We start from the raw sequence: 15,963 nt of genomic DNA on the forward strand, positions 1-15,963 counted from the left end.
TTCCATCCAAACCCCTCAAAGCCCAGAGTAGCGAGCAGAAAGCGATGACCACATCATGTTGAGTGAACCCTGACACCAAGCTCAAACAAACTTAAATGAGAAACCTTTGGTTTACTGACAGATGCTCTGAAGGTTGGAAATTCAAACAGATTTTAGTTGAATGAATCTCTTAACTTTGAGTTTAGCAGTTTGAGACAAGAACAGGCTCTAGTCTGAGTTTCAATAGTACATTTTTACTAGTCTGATTGACAACTGACACCTAGCCCACTTTATATCTTGGAGTATGCATCCAACAAGTCATCAGTTATTTATTTACTTACTTTTTTCTCCAATACTTTTTAGGCTTGTTATCTGCTGCTGTTTCAGCACCGTGTAACATATTGGTGTAGGTACAGAAAATTATTAATTTCAAACTATTGTTAGTGTTTTTGATATTTCTGTATTGTAGAAAAATGTGTGCTTGTGAAAGAAGATGATAAACTATTTTATTGAATAATTCTTATCAGAATTGTACTTTTTTATTTTCTGGTTTCATAATGTTATTGTTTTACGGTGAAAAACGTCACTTACACACCACGGCAAGAACTGTGTCATTGCAATGGCCTCCACAGATCTGTAGCATTCATTTGTAGGCTACATGCAGACACAGATCTTGTTGCGATCGGTATCTACTTGTTTTTGGGTCGGGCATTGTGTATTATCGTCTTCATATTTTTAGTCTCTTCAGGTGTCATTGTCCTAGATTTGAATGCAAAGAGATAATCTGATCCATTTGTCAGTGTGAGAAACTTTAGGTTGCCAACAGATGCTCTGAAGGTTCAGAGTTTCAACAAACCTTCACAGGTTTTATCCGGCAAGTCAATGTTTTATAGTGTTTGGGGGTCAGTGTGACTGCATTTAAACTTTCTTTAGTTAAAAAACATGATCCCCCTCATCTCAGTTGCATAAGATTTTGTGACTTTTTATTTTATTTTATTTTTTCACATTATCTATCTACACACACACACACACACACACACACACACACACACGCACGCACGCACGCACACACACACACACACACACACACACACACTCACAAACAAAACTGCTTGATTCGGTTGTTCTGAAGATATATACAAAACAAATGAATGGGAAAAGAGAAAAAAAACGGTTTTTATTTTTCATTTGTCAAAAAAATTACAATAATAATAAATAAAATAAAATAAAATAAAATAAAATAAAATAAAATAAAATAAAATAAAATAAAATAAAATAAAATAAAATAAAATAAAATAAAAATACTTCCAGCATAAATCTAAAAATGTCCACACCTAAATAAAGGCCGGGTATTAGAGCACAAATGCGGACGAACATGATCACACACACACACACACACACACACACACACACACACACGTAATTGAGTTTTCACCCTTCACTCCTGTTCATATCTGCTTTTTTATTCTTAAGTTAATTATTTTTATACATTTGGATTATTGGAAAAAATTCATATGTTATTGTAATCAAGTCTTGTCTTTTAGTGGCATGCTATGTGGCATTATTGCAAAAAACAAGACAATACACTTATACAAGACACTTCAAAAGACCTCAAACAACAACAACAAATTTTTTTTTTTTTTTTTTTTAAATACTGATTTAATGTAGCCTATTTTATAATGTTTTAATAATATGTTCACTAAGTATACATCACAGAAGCTGTTATACGTAAAATAATAGACATAAACAATTAAGTTTTTTGTAATGAGTTCGGTCTGTAACATTTTGGTGTAAAATACAAATATTTAAAAATTTTAAATATTAATAAGTGTTCATATTTCATTGTTTTAGCTAATGTGCTTCTTGATTTCACTTATTATTGTAAAAAGGAAAATTATCGTTTATTTAATTACTTGTATCAGATTTTCATTTTTCTTTGCTAGCTTGTTAAGTACCAGGCTATATTTTATAATACTATTAATTTATAAATAAAAAGTCACTGGCTCCCTTTGCCGGAAGTGACGGCATGTCAGATCTGTTTTGTTCCTGTCGTGGCGGGAATACGCGCTACTGACGGTCAACATGGATGTTGAGATGAAAGAGACAGACAGTGAGCAAAGTCAAGTCGACGGACAGCCTAAAAAGGATGATACTGCACCGAAAACATCATCGACTGCTTATGAACTACCATGGTACTGTTTGTGGCTGTTTGTAAGCGCGCTGTCGTGGCATTTAAACGAATTGCATGTCGCAAAAGATAGCGAGCCTGCAGCATTTTTATTTTTTTTCAACAACTGAACTGCCAAGCTCGTCTTTTTTTTGCAGTTTCATGTTCATTGTGATACGTAATTGTGATTTAAGTGTGTTATTGATTCCAGGGTTGAAAAATACAGACCCCTGAAGTTGAATGAAATAGTTGGAAATGAGGAAACTGTCAGCAGACTGGAGGTTAGTGCGACGTAACGTTACTGTAATAATTTGCCTGATGTAAGTTAGTGAATAGACTTCTGGAAATGTTGACAATGACATGTTCACTCTTTTGCTCCATTATTGTCGCAGGTGTTTGCAAGAGAAGGAAATGTGCCCAACATCATCATTGCTGTAAGTTAAAATATGTTTTCACATCCAGGTGCCATCTGAATTTACATTTGATATGTCACTACTATGCATTAAAACAATAACCACTTTTGTATTTAGGGTCCTCCTGGTACTGGAAAAACTACCAGCATTTTGTGTTTGGCTAGAGCTCTTCTTGGCCCGGCCATGAAAGATGCTGTTCTTGAGCTGAATGCCTCAAATGACCGGTAAGAAACTCTGGAAAAAAAGTGAAGGAATTGTAAGTGGAGAGTAATGACTGTTTTCTAACTGGTTTTCTGCAGATATTTTGGGTGATCATATTCTTTTTTTTAATGTCTGGTTCTTTATATTTGTTTGTATATTACTCATTCCAGCGGTATTGATGTTGTAAGAAACAAGATTAAAATGTTTGCCCAGCAAAAGGTCACTCTCCCTAAAGGTCGCCATAAGATCATAATCTTGGATGAGGCTGACAGGTAATAGAAGTATTTTTATTAAAAATATTGATTTTTTGAGGGGAAAAAAATATTAGTAATGCACCAACATTAAAATTCTGTGCCGAAACCGAAAATTATTGATCTACTTGGCCGAAAACTGAAAATTACCCCCCAAAAAATTTAAGTTATTAATTTCTTATTTTAAATGAGTTTTTCTTTGTATAATTATATTTATATTTATATATATATTTTTAATTTAACTCAGTAATTTGAATGAATCAAAAAAACAAACAAACATACAAGCCAATAAAATACTTTTATTAAAAGTAACACACCAAAAACGGCGGCGCTGGGAATTTGTTGTGCCCAGGAGTAAAACAAAAAGACATGAACTTTCTTTTATTCCATGTGCTCTTAAATTGTTTTACAAGTAACATACAGGTGCTTGATTTTATGAATCCTGTTTTTTTCTGTGCATCTGTGTTGTATTACCTCACAGAAATCGCTGATATTATTATTATTATTATTTTACTTCACCTGTTTAAATTTGTTTTAAATCAGATTCATAAGATTGTTTTGAGTATGTTTTATGTTTGACACATTTCAGGGTTTTGTGCTGCAATATCCTGCCTTTTCAAACTTTAAATAAAACTAACCTATACATTAAAATATGAATGTGGCAAGCAGGACGAGGCCGAGGGTCGTGTGAGAACGTCCTGCTCGCAACAATTAAATATCAATATATTGACTGAAACCTGAGCGCTAAATACTGAGGGGCGGGGGCGGCATGGCATACGTTAAACGACATTTTCGGCCGATAATTTTCAGTGACCAAAATGTTGGTGCATCACTATTAAAAGTTAATATTATAAATATTTTTTAAATGTATAAAAATGCTTTATGCAAGTATGTTTTTGTATTTCTAAACCAGCATGACAGATGGAGCTCAGCAAGCTCTCAGAAGAACCATGGAGATTTACTCTAAAACCACACGCTTTGCTCTGGCATGTAACGCATCAGATAAGATCATTGGTGAGCGAAGTGTCACATATATATATATATATAACATAATGCTGTTTATAATAATTGTCATTTAAACATGTTCCAAAAAGTACATTGGAGCACATGCATAATAGAGAGGTTTTTCAGATGATCCTATCATTGTGTTGCAGAGCCCATCCAGTCCCGCTGCGCTGTTCTGCGTTACAGCAAACTCCGAGACGACCAGATCATGATGCGTCTCACGGAGGTGGTAGAGAAGGAGAACTTGCATGTCACCAACGACGGCCTTGAGGCCATCATCTTCACCGCTCAAGGGGACATGAGACAGGTCAGGTCAATTATCTTTTTATGTATATATTAATATACATAACATCAATTATTTGCATTTTAGATTACCTTTAATAATGATAATAATAAATATTAATAATTTTTATTTATATATATATATGTGATTATTGTATACACACTTTTTACTTTCTTTCTTTCTTTCTTTTTTTTTATCTAGGCTCTGAATAACTTGCAGTCAACCAATTCTGGATTTGGTTACATCAACAGTGAAAATGTGTTCAAGGTATTTTTGGATAGATTTTATTTGAGTTTCCATGGAAATCATTTCAGTATAAAAATGTGTTGAAGTACAGTGTTTCTTGTGCAGGTGTGTGACGAGCCACATCCTCTGCTGGTTAAAAGCATGCTAGAACACTGCGTCAACGCCAACATTGATGAAGCCTACAAGGTATCACTAAACAATTGCCCTTGAAAATATTCCGTATCCTTTTGAGAAGACACTAAACAAAACTAATGCTTCTTTCTACAGGTTATTGAGCAGCTTTGGTCATTAGGATACTCACCGGAGGACATAATCGGAAACATCTTTAGAGTGTGTAAGACCTTTCAGATGGCAGAATATTTGAAGCTGGAATATATTAAGGTATGTATTGCCCTTGTAGAGTCTCCATAAGAAGCTTTAAACTTTAAAGAGGCACTCAGTCATTTATTTTCTTATATTACGGCGTGAGTGAAAGTATTAGATAACAGTGATGGTATAGAGATAAAACAATATTTATTTGAATCACACTGCAATCACACATTTGATTCCCCAGGAAATCGGCTACACGCACATGAAAGTGGCAGAAGGGGTGAACTCTCTGTTACAGATGGCTGGTCTGTTGGGTCGACTGTGCAGTAAGACGGCTGCACCGGATGCAAGCTAAGGACAAGAGATGTTACCAAATAATCACACTTCTCCTCATTCTTCTTAATCTCCAGAACTTTTATATTTTGAATAATTATACAAATACGACAAGTTGCAGTAATAAAAATGTAAAAAATCCTTTTGATGCTTGTGAATGATTCAAGGACCTGTTCTTGGTGTCACAAGGTGCAACATAGTAGAACTAATTCCATTTACCTAATAAGAATTTTATACATTTATATTTATAAATCATGATTAACTTCATTCCAACAAAACATTTCCTTGTTGTAACATATGTTAGAAATAGAATAGCAGAAGAAGTGATAGTTTTAGAGGTTTCATTTTCAACATAGCCAATGACAATTTTAGCGCAAGGAGGAAAAAGTATTATCAAGTTGCAGACACCAAATTAGACTTAAGACATGTTTGTATTTAATTTTAACTTGTGACAGAAAGGACAGGTTACTCTTCTGACTCATCTGTCACACCTTTATGAAGCAGGCTTAAAAAAGCTCTTGATATGCATTAACACATTTAGTCCCTCTGTGGGCTGAAGTATTTTAAACGGTCTTGTAATAGTTGTATAGCACTAGTCCATATTTGTTCACTAAAGCTGAATTGAACAATTGTTTATCGATCAGCAGAGCTAAACGTTATTTGACATTAAAAGTTTGACCATAGAACACTTTTTTTTTTCTCTTTACAGTAAATGCACATCAACATAAAAATAAGATCTAATGTGAAAATCAAAATTAAAAAGTTTCTCACCTCATTTCATTCTGATACAAATCATATTCTTTTTGGTGCGTTCACGTATTCTGATTCTGAATCTGTATAAAAGGGGAAAGAACAAAGTGAGTGGTGCCGTCTCATGAATAAATAGAAATATTTTATCAACCAAACCAAAAATGAACATATTACCTTCCTCACTTTCATTTATGTTTTCATAATTACAGCTGTCTGGTGAAACAATGCCAAATACAACAATAAACAAAGAAACAATTGTATTTATTTATTTTTAATTGTAATGGTACAGTAATATGTAATGGCACACAAAAAGCTTAGGTAGCACGTGTACATTAATATATATGTGTATACATATACATTGAAAGTCAGGGCAATCACAAAGTACGGTCAAGCTAGCGAATAGTAAGCAAATAAATTAAATTCTAAAAATAATTATTGTTGAGCCCTGGATGACGTTATGATTTGCTGAAAACACCAACCTGAGTCATGTTGCACGTCTTTTGTTGGAAAAACATTCTCGTATCCTCCTGTATGGAACGTGATGTGACCTTTTATTAAAAGAGCTGCTTTAAGCATCTTGTCATCCATTTGTGCAGGGTATCATACACCTCTGATCTATTGTTTTCAGTGTGTGACTTGTGGCCTCTTTTGAAATAGACATTTATTTTTGTCTCATTTATCACCAACTGCTTTTTGACACGGCCGGTTCAGAGGTATCCAGTTTAAAATGTGTCACTTGACCTCATTTTTCTGAAGAAAGCGAACAGTGCTCAACGGTTATCAGCACATAATTACCTGCATCATCGTCGTCGTTTGCATAAATTGAATCTGGAATTGGGTCCCTATATATATAAAAAGGCATGTTAGCATATCAAACATAGACTGTAGCATAATTTTGAGCAAGCTAAGCTTTTGTAAACCAAAGTCTTTGATTAGTATCTGACTTGTTTTCCTCACATAACCATTATGAAAAACAACACTCACACATATGTTGGTTCCAAGATGCCGGTTTCTACTGCAGAAGCAAAAACACGCGTTACTTTAGGCTACATGTTCATATTTAAAAAATGCCATTCATTTATAAGTGACGTCTTAAGATCGCATTAACAATAACTCTTACCATCTTTAAAGTTCTGATAACTGCAGTGGATGTCACCTGCTGGAAACCAGTTGAAATAGCTCAAATGATTACATATCAACAACATATTGAAAGAATTGCTCTAAATTGGTACCATAGAGATGAGTTCAAACTTTGCAAATTTAAATAGGAAATCCTTACTCTTCGCAGGCATGTTCGCCGTTGATTGCCTGTGAAAATAGGCTTTCAGTTATGTACAAGAACATCCCCCTTCCCCATCCGAAATAATATGGTATTTTAGATAAAGAGTAAAGTGGATGTGAATATAACAGTAAATAAGTTTTATTTACTGTTATATTCACATCCACTTTACTCTTTATCTAAACGACTCAACAGCAAGTAGTGCATTGGTTCTTGTTCAAAAGACCTCACCTTGAGGTTGAAGGCGTCTCTCTTTGGTTTGGTCTAATCACTAAAAAAAATAGACAAGATAGGAATAAAATCTCATTCATGGATAACGAAGAGCGCATTCTGAATTTCAGCTTTCCTGTGACAGAAAATGTGTGAAAAACACTAATGTTCAAGTCCTAAATAAGACGTTTTTCTCTTCAGAATGTGATGAAAGAGGACGTAGTTTACCTGTGTTAAATCGTCTATTGTCATCAAAATTATCATCTAGATTGCTGAAAGCAAAAAAATATAAATAGTATTATTATTATTTATTTTATAATAATAGTATCCATTATTTGTAAGCACACATCTGCACATATATATATATGCAAATGTGTATATATATATATATATATATATATATGCATATGTGTATACTGTACAAAAGTGTGGCCGCCTTAAATTTTTAAGTACATTACAATCAACTTCTCAAATCGTTTCAAATCACATTAAAAGTATTATTTTAAAAATGAGTTGAAACTTGTATAACTTATAATAGGCCTATATATATACATATACATACATACATACATATACATATATATTATAAGTTATACAAGATTCAACTCGTTTTTAAAATAATTCTTTTAATGTGATTTCATTTGAAACTATTTGAAAAGTTGATTGTACTTAAAAAATTAAGGCAGCCACACTTTTTTTTTACAGTATATATATATATATATATATATAATTTATGTCTATAATTTATATTGTTTAACATATTCATTATATTACGTAGTTGAATTAATATTTAGTGAACATTTATAAATAGATAAAACATTTAACTTACAAAGGATCTTGATCATACAGGTCATTGTCCTCTTGTTGCATATCTCAAAATAAAAATACAACTTAATCAGACGACAAAGACAAATTAATGTAAGATAAAGGTAAAGCAGCTGAGGAAAATGATAATGCATTTTCCTAAAGCTGTTGCGATGTCAGAACACTTACTCGATTTTTTTCTGCAGCACAGACAGAGAGCATAAACACAACCAAGACAAGCCACAGAAACGATGGCAAGGACAACTCCTTGCTGGCTTTGGACTTCAATCATGCCTTAAACAACAATAATTAAAAAAAAGATTTTCTTAGAAAATATAATTCTCTTCAGTCTAATTGAATTCTTTCAGAGGTTTACAGATGTTCTTCTACATGCATATAGTGAGGAAATGAGAACCAATTGCAGCGTTTTATCTATTCATCACCACAAATACAGTTCTCACCCCTCTGACACAATGGCACAAATCACGATAAGAGAATTATTCATATGTGAGATGATTGAACTTGATAGTGTTCGATTAAGTAGCCTACCATAAGTTTGTTATCATCTGAACCACAGGATGCAAGTTATGTTACCATCAATAGTTTACTTCTTTAATTTATAACAGGTCATTTAATGTGATGAAGTGGTAAAAGTATCTGACAACTTTCAAAACTAACTTCTCCCCCCCTGAATTATGTAGAGTAGCCTAGTTGGTGTGCTGTTACCTTTTCTGAGGTACCGATCTCCATTCTGATGAATTTAGCTTGAAGTCGAATGAAGGACTAATGAGAGAGAAGAATGAACCCGAGTGTTTCCTGTTTCAAACTGAATCTAACCACATCCGTGCAAAATCATGCCGGACACCGGTGAAGAGACCACCACAAACCCACAGCAACACAAAACGCAGTCATACAAAATGTCAAACCTTTCAAATGCAGCCCCTTCATTAGCATTCGGTGAAAAAAAAAAACACATTCTTTTGCAACCAGACAGAGAATCATGTAGAAGTAGGGCAGAATGTGATTTAAAAGGTTGAGTTTATAACGAACTCACATTTTTGGAGGGTCTTGAGCTAATATAGGCTTGTAAATGTTTGCAAGACGTAGCTTTTTTAATGCTAGGGCGATGTTTCATTATTTAAGCTTTATGACATTTGAAAAAGCCTGTAGGTGGTTTGTGTGGGGGTCTGTTTTTTTCCGCTTTTTATGCATCTTGTAACATTGCTTTTTTACTACAACAATGGCTTAAATTTGACAAGAATCTTCATTTCAAGATATTTCTTATGATAAGAGGGTTACATGATTAACGATATGGTCTAGTTCAGTTCATTAAAAGTTCATGTAAATGGACTTATAAAATCATATTTTTCAAACTAAATATAAAATATATTAGTATAGACACTGTTTTATATTTATTTATTTTGATACATATTTTTTAAAGAATGTGTATGTACATTTTATATCTTGCTTGCATATATATATATATTTTTTTTTTTTTTACATACACTTTATTATTATTAAATTAATAATTATTAGAATTGAGATTTGATTGAAATTATTACATGGAAAGATTACGGACCACTGTGTTTTTTCCTCAGTAATGACCAGGATGGATTTTGTACATTTTTATTATTGTAGCAGGAAGTGATGCATGAAAATAAACAAAATCTTGTGAAAACAATATTGACATTTTGACAGGATTTGGACCCTCGTCAAAAATGACCATACAAAATGAACATACAATCTTTCTTCGTTACGTTAAATACGTGACGGCGGTCAGAATGTGTGAACTTTTGGGAGGCGTTCTTCATGAAGCGTGATGGTAGGCTTCCTTTCTATGCCCCATATGTTGAAGTTCAGCATTCTGTGGCTTGATGAGTGGAGGTTTTGAATCTTCAGTAAACAGTGGATGACACTGGGTGAAAACAATGGAAAATGTGACTACAAGCGAACTTGACATTTCACATCAAAGAATTTGCAAGCGCAAATTTTTTACCATTTGAGGTCCTAAAGCCTGAGACTACAACTAAAAATAGCTTTTCTATTTTAATATGGTGTATAAGTGAATTATACGCAGAACAATTTAAGTGAAAAGATGAACTTATTCATTTTACATTATATCGTTCTTAATGTTTACAAACTTTTAGTTTATCTACAGCTTGGTGGCCTCAGATGTTTGTATATAACATATGTGACCCTGGAGCACAAAACCAGTCACATGGGTCCATTTTTTAAATTGAGATTTATACATCAGCTGAAAGCTAAATAAATAAGCTTTCCATTGATGTATGGTTTGTTAGGATAGGACAATATTTGGCCGAGATGCAACTATTTAAAAATCTGGAATCTGAGGGTGCAAAAAAATCGAAACATTGAGAAAATCACCTTTAAAGTTGTCCATTTATGTTCGCGATTGTGCTGCATTCACTCGCAAAAATAAATGTTTTATATCTTTACGGTGGGAAACATGATCTTTACTTAATATCCTAATGATTTTTGGCATAAAAGAAAAATCGATAATTTTGACCCATACAATGTATTTTTGCCTATTGCCACAAATATACCCGTGCGACATGTGACTGGTTTTGTGATGCAGGGTCACATATGGTGAACACGTGTGAAAGTATTTATGAATACTTACAGGCGCTGCTGCTCAGGCTGGAGGACATGTAACTGCTCCCTGCACCGAAGGAACTTCCTGCACCTGCTCCCGCTCCAAAGCCCAGTCCTCCACCGAGTCCCAGTCCTAGACCCCCAAGACCTCCTCCTAGTCCTCCGCCCAACCCATATCCACCTCCGAAACCCAGACCGGCACCTCCACCCAGGCCTGCACCTCCTGCACCCAGACCTAGACCTCCTCCTCCTCCTCCGACCACAGTCTTAGACATGTGCACGGTGACACCACCTCCAGATCTCAACCTGGTCCACGAGACAGATACGATGTGATCGTTGAGTGAACAAAACCTCACATTAATCTCATGTTAAACCTCCTCACCTGTTCTCTTCACTGTCCAGGAGTTTCTTATAAGCTGTGATTTCAACATCCAGGGACATCTTGCTGGCGAGAAGCTCCTGATATTCTTGACCGTAATGAGTAATTTGCTGAAGAAAATGCCCATTTAGATTTAGTAGAGTCTGAGTGACAGCTTTATGTAATTAATAATGGTTATCATTTAGTATTAATTGAGTTTACCTTTCTGAGGTCATCAAGCTGAGATCTGAGAATTAGAACTTGATCCTGGTACGTCTCCGTGTGGGAGTTGGAGTGACACTCTGCCTCCTCCACCTGAGACTCCACCTGTAAGTTCTGTCATTGGAGAGGGCAGCAGTTATTCACAGGAATGCCAAAAAAGGCGCAATCTGACATCTTTTACCCAGTGTTCATCTCCAGAGTAACACGCACCAGAGTTTTGAGCCTGTCGATCTCCCTCTGCACAGAGTCAATCTGTAGTTTGTAAACGCGCAGCTCCTCTTTGGCTGTGGTGAGTGTCTGAGAACTTGGCTGAGAGGATGCAGACATCATGGTGAGCTATAGAGACGAACAAACGAAAAGAGGCTGTAAGTGGATCTCAGTCTGGCCCAAAACATGTGGTTATGTCGTTACACCTGCAATACAAGGACTCGCCGCTTGGGGGAGGCAGTTTGTTAAAGATGAATCGAGTAAGACTAAAAAAATCATGTAAGGATAGGGTGACCACTGAAATTGGGAACTTTTGAAATGACAATACCACAAAAAGAAATATAGGCTAATACTAAAATTTACCAGCAAAATCACATCTACTGTCCTGCAACAGAGCAATAACCAGGTGGTCACCCTATGTAAGGATGCATCAGTCTTACATTAGTCATCACCAAAGGTTCGTATTATGTACATATTAATATTAAGCATCAAATTACAATAAGATTCTATATGTTAATAATGCATTAGGTAAATCAAAAATGACTAATTATCTTTAATATTTACATTCATATTTATACATTTATATAAAATGTACTTAATTAGATTTAGTTTAATTGTTAAATATTAATTTATTAGAACCACATTATAAAAGTATATATTATATTATATAAAAAATAAAAATAAATTATAATGTGGTGTAATATATAATATATAGTGTTTAATGTTATTGGCCTATACAATCTGGTTATTTAAAGGGATAATTCACCCAAAAATGACAGTTCTGTCATCATTTACTCACCCTCATGTAGTTCCAAACCTGTATGAATTTCTTTCTTCTGCTGAACACAATAGAACATATTTTAAAGAATATGGGTAACCAGACAGTTGATGCACCCCACTGACTTAGTAGGGGAAAAATACTATGGAATCAATGGGGTCCATCCACTTTTTGGTTACTGACATTCTAGACAGAAATTCATATAGGTTTGGAACAACATGAGGGTGAGTAAATAATATATTTCAAGTATAGCTTGCTTATAACAGAGCAAAGGTTTCATACACTGTCCTGCACTGAGAGGAGGGCGTCCTGCTTGCTGCGTTGAGCCAGGGCTTCATAGTGAGCTTTGACTTCAGTCAGCGCTGAGGTCAGATCCTGGGCCTGGGCTGCGTTATCCACTGAAATAGACACTGCTGACTTCACACCACCAGTCACAATGTTTCTCACCTCTTTCACTTTCTAACAGACAGACATATACACAAAGCTAAGGCCATTGGGGAAATTCATAATTCAGTGTATTTTAACAGTGCTGAAATAAACTGAGGTATATGTTGAAATAAATGGAGGTATCCCGCAGACTCACAACGTCATACACCTGCTTGGACAGAGCAATATGATCCTCCAAACCACCGATGATGGTTTGCAACTCAAAGATGGAAAGGTACAGATTATCCACTTCCTGATGGAGGAGAATTTGTGAGACTCGTTCATCTGTAAATCTATGGGAAAACAACCTGATGTATGATGATGTGTGTTTCGTACCTCTTTCAATGCAGTCCAATCGAGCTCCAGAGTTTTAGTTTGAGAGGTTTCCTCATCATACCTGAGTAAAGGAGGAGAGAATATTAGCAGATGTCCTCTTGACTGGACCCTTCTTACCCAAAAGGCTGTGACAATCACAGGTGGTCAAAGATATACAGACTAATTTGAGAAACTTTATATGCCTTACTCATTATGGTACAATTACTAGATTCATGTAGTGTATTAAAATCAAACCACAAAGTGCCAATAAGAAGGCAGAACTAAATGAATAGCAGTTAAGCAGAACATAATAAAAAGTGTCCACTGAAATGTAATGAAAATTTAAAATTAGCTTTAATGTTGGGGCAATCAATTATGTTTCTTTAACACAATATTTTAACCTACTGATCAAAAGTTTGGGGTCTGTATTTTTTTAAAGATGTTTTTGAAAGTCTCTTCTGCTCACCAAGGCAGCATTTATTTGATTAAAAATACTTTAAAAATATTTTTATATATTTTCAAATATAATTTATTCCTGCGATGGCAAAGCTGAATTTCCTGATTTGATGCTCAAGAAATATTTCTTAATGTTATCCATGCTAAACAAAAAGTTGTGCTGCTTAATATTCGTCTGATAGAGTTTTGTTTGATAGAAAGTTCAAAAAAACATAAAACTTTTTTTACAAGATTATAAATGTCTTTACTGTCACTCTCGATACATTTTTAATGCATTGTTGCTGAATAAAAGTATTTTAAAAAATCTGGAAAAAAAAAGACTGACCCCAAACTTTTGACCGATATATTTTTATACATGAATGTGCATTTCCTCGTCTGCAGTGAGAGATTCACCTGGCTTGAACATCCTCAATAATGCCTTTATAGTGCTCAATCTCAGCAATGATGGCCTCTTTAGTAACGGTGAGGCTGTCGATCTGAGATTTATAGGTTCCGATGGCAGAGGTCAGAAGGATGGAACTGCTCGCAGGTCCTCCCTGCTCTGGGTTAGTAAACATAGAAATCTTAGCTTTTAGTACTGCGTTGTGCTGCTCCAGAGACCGGGCCTGTGAAACCACGAAGTCATAGTCATTAGAACCTTATCTGTAAAAGCAGAGCTATTTGTAAAAATGCTTGTAAATAAACCCACCTGAAACTTTCACTCACCTTATCAATGAACGATGCAAATTTGTCATTGAGGGCCTGCAGCTCCCCCTTCTCTTTCATGCGCGTGAACTGCACTGTGTCCAGTGACGGGAGTGTGGGATCGATGCTGAGCACCGGCCCGGCTCCTGCGTCCACCGCAGTGGTAGAGCTGATGAAGGACGGGTTGAAACCATAGCCTCCGATTTTGAAGACTCTGCCCCCCAGACGGGCTCTCAGAGGAGCCACGGCAGCCCTCATCCCCGCCGCCCTGGCTCCTCCGGCACCCAATCCGAATCCGCCGCCGAGAGCGAGAGCGCCCAGTCCTGCTCCTGCACCAGCCCCAAAACCTACACCCAGACCTCCTCCCAGGCCAAAACCGGCTCCAGCTCCAGCTCCTGCTCCACCCCCCCTCGACAAGCCGAGAGAACGGGACAGAGCCATGCTAACACCTCCACCACCACTCCTACCTCCGGAGAACAGACGGTTGCCTCCATAGGTGGCCCCAAATCTGACGGCTCCCCCACTGATACGCAAGCTTGAATCTGTCATATCTGCACTCAGAGCTGGGGTCCAGGTCTTTGCCGAGGTGCTCAGTCAGGATGCCCAGCTCCAACTTTGTGCTTTAAATACCCAGCTCTTTGAAAGGCCGCCCAGAAAGGTTTGCTGTCAGTGAAAGTCACATGTCCCGGCGGACAGACAGGCAAGCGTCCCCCCTGCAGGCACTGATTTCTCTCCAACATGTTTGAGTAATTTAACGGCCTTGGTATGTGAGATTGAGAGAAACAAAACCCCTGCAACTATGTGCACTTTTAAAGAGAGTCTCATATGATTGACATTTTTAAAGTCATTTTATATTTGAGTAAGACACTTTTTTTTTTTTTGGTTTTTGACTGCACTGACACTATTGGATGAGAACAAAACTTGAACCGAATTGAGCTGGATGGTAACACTATTGTCTTCTCTAGAGCTGCTTAATAGCCAATTAGTTTCATTATTGACGAATTTTGCAACATCGACACTGTTATTGAACTGAATGGAATTAACATTGAAATTTGAATTTCTTATTTGATGAAATTTGCATCATTCATTCTGTTCAGACTTGCCTTGCGTATAGTCTTTTTATTATTATTATCAATGTTAAAAACAGTTGTGCAGCTTAATATTTTTGTGGAAACTGTGCTACATTTTTTCAGGTTTGAAAGGACAACATTTCCTTTGCAATATGTCTTTACTGTCACTTTTGATCAATTTAATGTTCTTGTTTGTGCACATTCATAGAGAGCATCATTATTGACATTTTAAATTGGTGTAGTCTTACTCATCCGCGCATGGGAGATAAACTGTGAATTTCATGTTACTGAGCTGACAAGTCTGCAAGAGGAGTCTGTCATAAATCAAAATGGCCGTGACAGTGAGAGGCAGGTGAAATACTTTCTTTTTTTTTTACCCCAAAGGATAAAATGAAGTTTCTGCAAAGTTTCTGACAGGTATGCAGCGTGCTGTAACAGATTCTAGAGTGTAATGATGGGTCAGCCTATGCTATAACTCTTACTTAAACAGCTGAGCTGTATCTTAGTTACAGAAATCAACTCTTTTTCTTTAAAATAAAGCGGTCAGCTGATTCCAGGCTTTTAATCTGGCATTTTTAATCAAGCCTCTCAAATTAAACTCCAT

The 15,963-nt window shown here is 35.8% G+C and overlaps 3 protein-coding genes across 12 annotated transcripts; 1 reads left to right on the plus strand and 2 right to left on the minus strand.

Annotated features, from left to right (window-relative positions):
* Window positions 1–2,001: 2,001 nt before the first annotated feature.
* On the plus strand, window positions 2,002–5,328 carry rfc2 (replication factor C (activator 1) 2). Its single transcript, XM_084388147.1, has 11 exons — window positions 2,002–2,171; window positions 2,358–2,427; window positions 2,539–2,580; window positions 2,677–2,783; window positions 2,931–3,032; window positions 3,925–4,025; window positions 4,166–4,323; window positions 4,501–4,566; window positions 4,651–4,731; window positions 4,813–4,926; window positions 5,099–5,328. The coding sequence occupies exons 1-11, from the start codon at window positions 2,062–2,064 to the stop codon at window positions 5,207–5,209; spliced, it is 1,062 nt and encodes a 353-aa protein (XP_084244273.1). The 5' UTR covers window positions 2,002–2,061; the 3' UTR covers window positions 5,210–5,328.
* On the minus strand, window positions 5,042–9,090 carry LOC311277751 (uncharacterized protein). 10 transcript variants are annotated; one of them, XM_084388173.1, is made up of 13 exons: window positions 8,957–9,090; window positions 8,420–8,524; window positions 8,256–8,298; window positions 7,655–7,698; window positions 7,448–7,487; window positions 7,217–7,245; window positions 7,058–7,093; window positions 6,922–6,952; window positions 6,733–6,779; window positions 6,417–6,464; window positions 6,112–6,150; window positions 5,959–6,020; window positions 5,042–5,205 (listed from the first exon to the last, which is right to left on the minus strand). In XM_084388173.1, the coding sequence occupies exons 2-12, from the start codon at window positions 8,520–8,522 to the stop codon at window positions 5,980–5,982; spliced, it is 501 nt and encodes a 166-aa protein (XP_084244299.1). In that variant the 5' UTR covers window positions 8,523–8,524; window positions 8,957–9,090; the 3' UTR covers window positions 5,042–5,205; window positions 5,959–5,979. The 10 variants fall into 10 exon arrangements, with proteins under 10 accessions (XP_084244299.1, XP_084244297.1, XP_084244298.1 ...); XM_084388171.1 differs by having other exon boundaries at window positions 6,417–6,485; XM_084388172.1 differs by having other exon boundaries at window positions 7,058–7,096.
* A 751-nt stretch (window positions 9,091–9,841) lies between these two features.
* LOC311277728 (thread biopolymer filament subunit alpha) lies at window positions 9,842–14,915 on the minus strand. Its single transcript, XM_084388129.1, has 10 exons — window positions 14,311–14,915; window positions 13,999–14,210; window positions 13,171–13,231; window positions 12,992–13,087; window positions 12,691–12,867; window positions 11,634–11,759; window positions 11,424–11,537; window positions 11,226–11,332; window positions 10,872–11,149; window positions 9,842–10,145 (listed from the first exon to the last, which is right to left on the minus strand). The coding sequence occupies exons 1-10, from the start codon at window positions 14,836–14,838 to the stop codon at window positions 10,126–10,128; spliced, it is 1,719 nt and encodes a 572-aa protein (XP_084244255.1). The 5' UTR covers window positions 14,839–14,915; the 3' UTR covers window positions 9,842–10,125.
* Between the last annotated feature and the right edge of the window lie 1,048 nt (window positions 14,916–15,963).

This window comes from Rutilus rutilus (assembly GCF_951802725.1).
Source record: "Rutilus rutilus genome assembly, chromosome: 18".
Taxonomy (NCBI): Eukaryota; Metazoa; Chordata; class Actinopteri; order Cypriniformes; family Leuciscidae; genus Rutilus; species Rutilus rutilus.

Excerpts from the sequence above, each read along its gene's own strand:
- LOC311277751 (XM_084388164.1), bottom strand. The coding sequence starts at position 8,522 with ATGATTGAAGTCCAAAGCCAGCAAGGAGTTGTCCTTGCCATCGTTTCT. Across the intron at positions 8,299-8,419 it reads GTGCTGCAGAAAAAAATCGA|ATATGCAACAAGAGGACAAT; the intron begins GTAAGTGTTCTG and ends TTTTATTTTGAG. Across the intron at positions 7,097-7,216 it reads GGCGAACATGCCTGCGAAGA|CAGGTGACATCCACTGCAGT; the intron begins GTAAGGATTTCC and ends ACTGGTTTCCAG.
- LOC311277728 (XM_084388129.1), bottom strand. The coding sequence starts at position 14,838 with ATGACAGATTCAAGCTTGCGTATCAGTGGGGGAGCCGTCAGATTTGGG. Across the intron at positions 12,868-12,991 it reads CCAAGCAGGTGTATGACGTT|AAAGTGAAAGAGGTGAGAAA; the intron begins GTGAGTCTGCGG and ends TCTGTCTGTTAG. Across the intron at positions 11,150-11,225 it reads CTGGACAGTGAAGAGAACAG|GTTGAGATCTGGAGGTGGTG; the intron begins GTGAGGAGGTTT and ends CTCGTGGACCAG.
- rfc2 (XM_084388147.1), top strand. The coding sequence starts at position 2,062 with ATGGATGTTGAGATGAAAGAGACAGACAGTGAGCAAAGTCAAGTCGAC. Across the intron at positions 2,428-2,538 it reads AAACTGTCAGCAGACTGGAG|GTGTTTGCAAGAGAAGGAAA; the intron begins GTTAGTGCGACG and ends TTATTGTCGCAG. Across the intron at positions 4,732-4,812 it reads ACATTGATGAAGCCTACAAG|GTTATTGAGCAGCTTTGGTC; the intron begins GTATCACTAAAC and ends TTCTTTCTACAG.